Source organism: Mastomys coucha, unplaced genomic scaffold, assembly GCF_008632895.1.
Source record: "Mastomys coucha isolate ucsf_1 unplaced genomic scaffold, UCSF_Mcou_1 pScaffold21, whole genome shotgun sequence".
Lineage (NCBI taxonomy): Eukaryota > Metazoa > Chordata > Mammalia > Rodentia > Muridae > Mastomys > Mastomys coucha.
In genome coordinates this window covers 97,615,233-97,625,428 of record NW_022196904.1, presented here as the reverse complement: position 1 = coordinate 97,625,428, position 10,196 = coordinate 97,615,233, and the positions used below count along the sequence as shown (strand labels likewise).

Here is a 10,196-nt window from a genome sequence, read left to right as displayed (position 1 = left end):
GGGTTAGTATCGCCATTCTACCACTGGGGGGTGGGGAGGTGCTGTCTGGCTACTGGATGTTGTCTCTTCAGGTTTTATATCTTCACTATTGTGCATTTTGGCTAAGGTCACCCACACTGTGTTCTGGGAGCCTCCCCCATCCCAGGTCTCTGGAATTTTCTTGAGCTTCTCTCACTCCTCCCCCCACCTCCAGCAGTAGCCTATTTCCTTTCATTCTCTTGGTCCTCTGGGCCTCTCCCTCCAGCCCCCACCACACTGCACCTGATCTTGACCCCCTTATCCCCTCCCTATCCCTTTCCCATGCAGGTCGTTTGCTTCTTCTGTCTTCCATGATTATTTTGTTCCCCCTTCTAAGTGGGATTGAAGCATCCTCACTTGGACCTTCCTTCTTGTTTAACTTCTTAGGGTCTGTGGGGTATATCATGGGCATTCTGAACTTTTTGGCAAATATCCACTTATCAGTGAGTACATACCATGCATGTTCTTTTTGCATCTGGGTTACCTTACTCAGGATATTTTCTAGTTCCATCCATTTGCCTACAAAATTCACAATGTACTTGTTTTTAATTGCTGAATAGTATTTTATTGTGTAAATTAATCACATTTTCTGTATTTATTCTTCAGTTGAGGAACATCTGGGTTGCTTCCAGATTCATGCTATTACGAATAAGGCTGCTATGAACAGCCTTCCCTGGTTAAAACTCTATGTCTGGGAAGGTCATAGGCCCTACAGAAGAACCTATTGTTATTTTGCTAAATGATCATTCTGCCAATTTGTTTTAAAAATTTTTAGGTTTATATTTATAGGCCTGGGATGCTCTCAACTTGGTCAGCGAAGCTTGTTGTTCTGCAGTGGCTAGCAGTCAATGGAGAGGTTTGGAACTGGTCAGAGTACTGAGAATGGAGTTGAATGTATAACCCAATATTTTTTAAAAAAAATACTTTTAATCTTTTTTACAGTCTAGTCATTATCCCCCTTCCCTGTCCACTCTCTGACAGTTCCTCATCCTATTCCTCCTCCCTTATCTCCAAGAGGATGTCCTCACCCTCACCTACCCCACTAGACCTCCCCACTCCCTGGGGCCTCAAGTCTCTTGAGGGTTAGGTGCATCTTCTCTCATTGAGGCCAAACCAGGCAGTCCTCTGCTGTATTTGTGTCTGGGACCTCATAACAACTAGTGTATGCTGCCTACAGGTGGAAGCACTGGCAGAATCTCAGGCACAATCTTTAGCTCAAAACCTATGAGCTGAAGCTTAACCTGACGGATCAGATATTTGGCCTGGTTTAAAAATCATTCCCATCCTTACAACTTGGTGAGTGAGTGCACTGATTTTATAACATTGTATGATCTGGGAGAAGCCTTCTCTATGGAGACTTTATACTCCATGTATACAGACTTTCCTCTGTGGAGATCAGGAAACACCATGGAACTAACTAGGTACACCTCTCCTTCAGGCTTCTACAGGGAATAATGAGCTCGGTGTCTGAGAGATCTCAGGGGTGCAGGTTAGTTGAGAATGCTAGCCTTCCTATAGGTTCACCTTCTTCAACTTCTTCTAGCCTTTCCTTATTCAACCACAGGGGTCCCCAATGTTAGTCCATTGGTTGGGTGTAAGTATTTGCATCTGACTCTTTCAGCTGCTTGTTGGGCCTCTCAGAAGGGAGCCATATTAGGCTCCTGTCTAAGCACACCATAGCATCAGTAATAGTGTCAGGCTTTGAAGCCTCCCCTTGAACTAGATCCCAGTTTGGGCCGGTCACTGGACATCCTTTCCCTCAGTCTCTTCTCCATTTTTGTCCTTGCAATTCTTTCAGGCAGGAACAATTCTGGGTCAGAGTTTTTGACTGTGGGATGGCAACCCCGTCACTCCACTTGATGCCCTTACTGGAGGTGGACTCTACAAGTTCCTCTCCCTATAGTTGGGCATTTCATTTAAGGTCCCTTCATTTAAATCCTGAGAATCTCTCACCTCCCAGGTCTCTGGTACATTCTAGAGGGTCCCCACATCTCTTACTTCCTGAGGCTGCCTTTTTCCATTCATTCTGATGGTGCTCAGGGCTTCACTCCTGTTCCGCCACCCCCCCTCGCCCCCACCCAATACCTGATCACGTTCCCCTTTTCGCCTCCCCTCCCCCTCTCTCAAGAGGGTCCCTCTCTCCCTTTGCCCCCCACCCCTGTGATTGATTTCTTCTCCCTCCCAAGTGGGATTGAAGCATCCTCACTTGGACCCTTCGGCTTGTTAATCTTTTTGAGTTCTGTGGATCCTATCCTAGGTATTTTGTACTATTTTAGCTAATATCTGCTTATTAGTGAGTACATTTCATGATGTCCTTTTGGGCCTGAGTTACCTCACTCAGGATGATGTTTTCTAGTTCTGTCCATTTGCCTGAAAATTTCATGATATCCTCATTCTTTTTTTTTTTTTTTGGTTTTTCGAGACAGGGTTTCTCTGTTATAGCCCTGGCTGTCCTGGAGCTCACTCTGTAGACCAGGCTGGCCTCGAACTCAGAAATCCACCTGCCTCTGCCTCCCAAGTGCTGGGATTAAAGGCGTGCGCCACCACGCCCGGCTTGATATCCTCATTCTTAATAGCTGAATAGTATTCTATTATGTAATGAACAGCATGTTGTATCCATTCTTCTATTATGGGACATCTGGGTTGTTTCCAGCTTCTGGCTATTACAAATAAGACCACTATGAACATAGAGGAGCACATGCCCCTGTGACATGGTGGGGCATCTTTTGGGCCAATCCAAGTTTTTTAAAAAAAGATTTTATTTATTTTATGTGAATATACAGTTACTGTCTTCAGACATACCAGGAGAGGGCGTCAGATCCCATTACAGATGGTTGTGAGCCACCATGTGGGTGCTGGGAATTTGATGCTCTCAAAGAATTTTTTGAAAAATTGATGATAATAAAACCAGGCCTTCCACAAAGTAACTTTACACATTTCAAAACAGTGTACAAGATGTTCCCCTCTGATGAGATCTTCCCTTGGTTCAGCTTGCTCTCACTATAGCCTGCACCCCTCCCTATCTTCCCAGGTATTTTTTTTTTTTAAGCATTTGTTCAATCTCTGTTTCCATTTCTTTAAGGTCAGGCCAAGTCAGCTCATCACCTACACAATTTCATTTTCATAACTGGGGCCACAATGGTGAAATCAAATCTCTTGTGGGAAGACATGCTCATTATTCCCTGTAGAAGCCTGGAGAAGAGGTGTACCTAGTTAGTTCCATGGTGTTTCCTGATCTCCACAGAGGAAAGTCTGTATACATGGAGTATAAGGTCTCCAGAGAAAAGGCTTCTCCCAGAGCATACAATGTTATAAAATCAGTGCACTCACTCACCAAGTTGTAAGGATGGGAATGATTTTTAAACCAGGTCAAAAATCTATGATTCAGCTCATAGGTTTTGAGCTAAAGATTGTGCCCGAGATTCTGTCAGTGGCTTCCACCTTATCGATCCTGTCAGAGGGATCCCATTAAAATTCTACTGGCATTTGGGGTCCTTGGCAAGTGATCGCTCTGCTCTGGTAAGAACACCAGTTGCTCCAGCTGCTCCTTCTTTCTTCTTCACGAAAGGTCTAGATTACAGATGTAGCTCTAAGGGAGTAAGCTCACACAAGCCATCAGTTCACAGAGAGAATCAGAGTGAGGGTGGTCAAGAACAATTCTGTAGAAAGAGGAAACCCTGAGGAAGAGAACTACTTGCTCAACATGATAAGGAAAGTTAATGCTAAAGTCAGTGAAAGATGCTGGTGAGTTAGACAAGTTAGCACCAGGCAATCCATATTAAAGGAAAAGAGCGGCCAGTCAGGTCCAGTTCTTATACAACATTCATGAAAGTATCACTTAGATTTATTTAATTAATTTTATCAGCCCACTTGTTTATTTAAATAAGATCCTCTCTGCATTATCTTATATTATAACTTGTTTTGTACATTAGAAATTTTGTATCTGAGTTAAAGTTTTTCTTTTTCTTCAGATATTATTTTACTTATTTTATGAAATTTTGATACCAATAACATACTATTGTAGTCAGCATATACATTTTGTATTGGTATGTGTGTGCACGTGTGTGTGTGTGTGTGTGTGTGTGTGACTGATGTTGGCCTGCACATGTAGAGGTCAGAGGCCAACATTGGGTGGCTTCTTCTATAATTTCCGACCTTCTTTTTATTCTTTGAGACAGGATCTCACTGTGTAGCCCTGGTTGACCTAGAACTTGCCTGTCTGTTTCCTGAGTGCTGGGATTAAAGGCATGCAGCATCATGTCAAGATATCTACCTTATTTTCTATGACAGAGTCTCATGGAACTTGAACTTGTCATTTCAGCTCTGCTGACTGAGCAGTGAGTCCTGGAATTTGCCTGTCTCCACCCTGCCTCGGTGCTGGGATAACAGATGCATATCACTATGTAGACCTAACTATTTCAAGTGGTTGCTGGGGGCCCAAACTCAGGTCCTCAGACTTGAATATGAACACCAAGCAAGTTATCCACTGAGCCATCTCCCTAGTACTAGCTATTTGCTTTTAGGACATCACCAGAGTAATACTTAGTAAATCAACTTTTTTTAAAAACTCTCTGTTAATGTCCTAATGATCTGAACCCAAGGTATCATGTGTCTTCAGTTTGTTGTACAATTCTGTCCTCTGGTTTTCCTGTGTCATGGCCCATATTACAATTCTGTTTTTTCTTCCTAAAGCTTTATATAAAGGCTGGCATTCTCTGTAGTCAGGTGTTACTAGATTGTATTCCCCTCACTTATGCTTCTAAAACAGTCACTCCCACTCTGGTTTCCTTACATGCCCGCCAGAGAAATGAATATTTTATTTTGTGAGTCAGGGGAGGCCTGAAGGTTTTGGGAGGAAGCATAGGATTGTTTTGATGGAGTCTTAGGAAACAGATAGGAGGAGAAGGTGTGAGACATGGGAAGTCATCGGGACTCCATATACTGATAAGAAGGAATTTGAATGGTGGCCACGATCTGGCAAGTGTTTATGGGTTTCTGTTTCTAGGGATGTGTAGTACTGACAGTGAGGGAAATCTGGAAACAATGGGAGTTGGTCTGGGTGGTGCAGGGAGAATGGGGAGCTTTTTCCAGAGGTGGGTGGCTGTAAAGGGTAGTTGGGCAAGGAAGAAAACAGCTGTATGTAAGATTGGAAGACAGTAGAGAATCAGGAATTTCATGCTTGTTTACTGCCTAACTCGTGTTCATCTTCTTCAGCCTAGCCATCTTCTTCAGCCTAGCCATCTTCTTCAGCCTAGCCCTCTTTTGACTGCAGTTTTCTACTGATGAATAAGATGCCTAAGTCAAAGCCAGAAGGGCTGTCCAGGGGTAATTCCTGACTATACAGATAGGGGTCCACATGCAGGGAGGAGCACAGGCTCAATCTACGGTGTTGTGGCAGGGTCAGCACCAATTCCTAAACCAGTGGTGCTCATATACTACAGCAGCTTCAAGCTTCTAGAAAAGTCAGACAGTATATGCGTCTCTTCTTTGTTCTCCTTTTGTTAATTATTATTTCCCTTTAGACACAGGGTAGAGTCTGGGCTTTTTTAATTTAAGTAATTATTGCTCTATGGATTTATTACGTATCAATTTATCATTTTTATCTATTATGTATGTGGCTATCTGTTTTCAGTGCTGGGAACAACAAAAGTCTAGATCAAAATTACTGTCATCCTGAAGTTTATATTCTAGTCTATATTAGGCATGAAGCATAAAAACCCAACTAGATTGTATTATTCCCATTGGTAGTGAGTACTCTGGCAAATGACAACCAAGTGATGGGAGTTAGAGATCTGGGCGGTAGGGATGCACAGAGTGGCTCGGATGTCTTCTGTGGAGTGTATGGCTCAGGTTTATCTGAAAAGGTGCAGACATTCCCTGGTGATGAGTGCTCAACCAGTAAGTGGGTGACACAAACTCTAAGTAAAGCTGAATTTTCCTTAAGAGTAACAAGTGAATCATAGATGCTGAATGGTCCTACATGGTATTTTTTAAAGTCATTTTCCAATCCCAAGAATCAATGGTAAAAAATTGGTTTCTAAAACTTCTCACTGGGGCAAATTTCAGTAAATTTGGTTCACCTGTACTAGAAACCAAAGAACTATTCTGGAAGCCATTTGGACTTATGTTCGTTTGGGGTCACTTTATCTACAAATCAAATTTTTGGGATATAGTATACTTATTCAGGTATATATGGTTTATTTTTCATTCTTAACAAAGTAAAAGAAGTATGCTTTGTACTTTGGTATTTATAAAAATATTTATCAATATATTTACATGTAAAATTATTATAGTTTTGTTTGTATTTTTTTACTATTTGTTTAATTTGAAATTCTTTATTTAAAATTCATTTACAAGTATACAATTAAAAATAACACAGATGCATGCATCAGAGTAATGGAAAGTGGATTCTAAATAACACAATGCTTGTATATGTTCTAAGAATCGGTTTGGTTAAATTTTTTGCTACATAGAAAAATATTGCTGGGCTGGTGAGATGGCTCAGCGGGTAAGAGCACCAACTGCTCTTCCAAAGGTCGTGAGTTCAAATCCCAGCAACCACATGGTGGCTCACAACCACCTGTATTGAGATCTGAAGCTCTCTTCTGGTGCTTCTGAAGACAGCTACAATGTACCTATTTATAATAATAAATATATTAAAAAAAAAGGAAAATATTGCCAAAGACTATTATTCTAGTAGTTAATGTTTTAGCTTTAAAAGCATTTATATATATAATACAATTATATATATATGTAATTGTGTGTGTGTGTGTGTGTGTGTGTGTGTGTGTGTGTGCACATTTGCCATGGAGAGCTTGTGGAGGTTAGGTGACTTTTAGGAATGCTTTCCTCTGTCCTCCATACTAAGGATGATCTATTTTGATTCTATTGCACCATACTTTCCAACTAACCTTAAGCTTATGGGTACTTCACCTCCCTTCACTCTCATCTTGTCATAGGAGCACTGGGATTGCAGATGTACTATATCACTTACATCAAACTCTTTTTAAGTTGTGGGTTCAAGGAATGAAACTGAAGTCAGGATGTGAGGCAAGTGCTTTTACTAGCTGAATCATTTTACCAGCCTTATTTTATATTTGTTAAATGATTTCTGAGCCAAATTTGTAACTTGTCCATTTGTGTTTTAAAGATTCATTGTTACATCTTATTGACTATTCTTCAAAACTGCTAGTCTGAACCTCTGTCAAAATGTGTATGCCTTTACACTTCTGCCAAGAACTCCAAATGTGAACTCCGTTCCTGCTCTGTGACTTCATCACATATGTACTATGACCCTAAGGGCTCTGCTCTTGTAATGAGAAGGCAAAATCACAGCTCTACAGTTGAATTCATCCTCTTGGGATTTTCTAACTATCCTGAACTTCAAGGGCAGATGTTTGGGGCTTTCCTAGTTATTTATCTGGTGACTGTGTTGGGAAATGCCATCATTATCACCATCATCTTCCTGGACCAGAGTCTGTACATCCCCATGTACCTGTTTCTGCAGAACTTATCTTTAGTGGACCTCTGTTTCAGCACAGTCATCACACCTAAAATGCTGGTGGTCCTGACTAGCGAGAAAGCAACCATTTCCTTTGGGGGCTGTTTTGCACAGATGTATTTCATTCTTCTCTTTGGTGGAACTGAGTGTTTCCTCCTGGGAGCAATGGCTTATGATCGATTTGCTGCAATCTGCCATCCTCTATCCTACCCCGTGATTATGAACAAAAGGGTCTTTGTGAAATTAGTGATGTTCTCCTGGGTCTCAGGTACCATGATGACTACGCTGCAGACAACATGGGTGTTTAGCTTCCCCTACTGTGGCCACAAGGAGATTGACCATCTCTTCTGTGAGACTCCTCCTGTGCTGGAGCTTGCCTGTGCAGACACCTTCCTGTTTGAAGTCTATGCCTTCACAGGCACCATTTTGATTGTCATGGTCCCCTTCCTGTTGATACTCTTGTCTTATACTCGAATTCTCTTTACCATCCTGAGGATGCCATCCACTACAGGGAGACAGAAGGCCTTTTCCACATGTGCCTCTCATCTCACCTCTGTCACCCTCTTCTATGGCACGGCCAGTATAACTTATCTACAGCCCAAATCCAGGTACTCACCAGACACCAAGAAACTGATGTCACTGGCGTACACTCTTCTCACCCCTCTGCTGAATCCACTTATCTACAGCCTGAGAAACAAGGAGATGAAAAGGGCTGTGGTGAAATTATGGCAAAGAAAAGTGGCTTTACACACAGGTTGATTTGTTGAGGAACTTGGTGTTTTTCTACCATGCTTTTGATGCTTATGAATTTTGAAGGTTGTGAAAACAGAGTACATTTCTTGGTTAGAGTATGTTTTCTATCTCAATATCTCCATGTTTGAAAACATATCACATTAATCTTTTTAAAAATACTTTAGACAATTATTTTTAAGAGGTATATGCTTCTGAAACACAACATACATTTTATTGATCTACTTTCTGTTATTGACATACTGTTCACTGCTATAGCACTGCCATTAAGACAATGTTTTAATAAACATCTAGTTCCTTATGTTCATATGTTTGGTGATTTTTATTTATTTTTGCATTAATTAATTTATTTTGCATCCCAATTGCTGTCCCCGTTCTCCCTCACATAGTCTCTTTCAATTCCTTCCCCCCCTTCTTCTCTGAGTGGGGAGATACCTCCCATGGGTATCCTCCAACCCTGGCATAGCAAGTCATTGCAGGGATAGGTGCATCCTTTCCCACTGAGGCCAGACAAGGCAGCCCAGTTAAAGGAACAGGATCCACAGACAAGCAACAGCTTTTGGGACGGCCTCCACTACAGTTCTTGGGGGACCCGCATGAGGACTGAACTGCATACCTCCTTCATATGTGTAGGGGCCCTAGGTCCAGCCCATGTATGCTCTTTGGTTGTTGGTTCAGTCTCCAAGAGCCCCCAAGGGTCCAGGTTAATTGACTGTTGGTTTTCTTGTGGAGTTCCTATCCTCTATGGGGTCTTCAATCCTTCCCCCACCTCTTCCATAAGACTTCCCAACTCTTCCATAAGACTTCCCAAGATACGAACAAAGTTTGGCTATGGGGCTCTGTATCTGTTTCAGTCAGCTGCTGTGTGGAGCCTCTTGGAAAATAGTTATGCTAGGCTCCTGTCTACAAGCATAACAGGTTATCATTATTAAGGCTTGCCCTTGGGATGGGTCTCAAGCTGGGCTGGTTATTGGTTGGCCATTCTCTCATTCTCTGCTCCATCTGTGTTTCTGCATTTCTTTTTCTTTTTCTTTTTTTTTTTGAGTATTACTCAACTTTTATTGGTTATTTCATTTATTTACATTTCAAATGTCCCCTTCCCAATTTCCCTTCCACAAACCCTCCATCTCATCCTCCCTACACGTTGACTCTATGAGGGTGTTCCTCCACCAACTCACCTGCTCCCATCTTACCACTCTAGCATCCCCCTACTCTGGGGCATCAAGCCTCTAGGAGACCAAGGGCCTCCCCTCTCCTCCCATTGATACCAGATAAGGCCATCCTCTACTACATATGTAGCTGGAGCCATGGATCCCTCTATGTATACTCTTTGGTTGGTGGTTTAGTCCCCAAGAGCTCTGGGTGGTCTGGTTAGTTGATATTGTTCCTTCTACCGGGTTCGAATCCTCTTCAGCTCCTTCAGTCCTTCTTCTAGCTCTTCCATTGTGGTCCGATGGTTTAGTATGATGGTTGGCTGTGAGTATTTGCATCTGTATTAGTCAGGTGCTGGCAGAGCCTCTCAGGGAAGAGCCATACCAGGCTCCTGTCAGCAACCACTTCTTGACATCAGCAACAGTGTCGGGGGCCGGAGGTTGGTCTGCAGATGGGATAGATCTCTAGGTGGGGCAGTCTCTGGGGCCTTTCCTTCAGTGTGTGCTCCATTTTTTTATCCCTGCATTTCTTCCCGTGATTATTTTGTCCCACCTTCTATGTAGGATTGAAACATCCACATCCACACTTTGGTCTTCCTTCTTCATAAGCTTATATGGTTTGTGGGTTGTTTCATGGGTTGTCTGAGCTTTTGGGCTAATATCCACTTATCAGTGAGTACATACTATGTGTGTTCTATTGTGTCTGGGTTACCTTACCCAGGATGATATTTTCTAGTTTCATTCATTTTCCTGCAAATTTCATGAAGTCCTTTTTT

General features: G+C 42.2%; 1 protein-coding gene across 1 annotated transcript; it reads left to right on the top strand.

Annotated features, from left to right (window-relative positions):
• The first annotated feature begins 7,324 nt into the window (after nucleotides 1–7,324).
• Nucleotides 7,325–8,278, top strand: LOC116100855 (olfactory receptor 10A3-like). The gene has a single exon (XM_031384578.1). The coding sequence runs from the start codon at nucleotides 7,334–7,336 to the stop codon at nucleotides 8,276–8,278; it is 945 nt and encodes a 314-aa protein (XP_031240438.1). The 5' UTR covers nucleotides 7,325–7,333.
• The last annotated feature ends 1,918 nt before the right edge of the window (nucleotides 8,279–10,196 follow it).

Coding starts and splice junctions, on each gene's coding strand:
- LOC116100855 (XM_031384578.1), top strand. CDS start 7,334: ATGAGAAGGCAAAATCACAGCTCTACAGTTGAATTCATCCTCTTGGGA.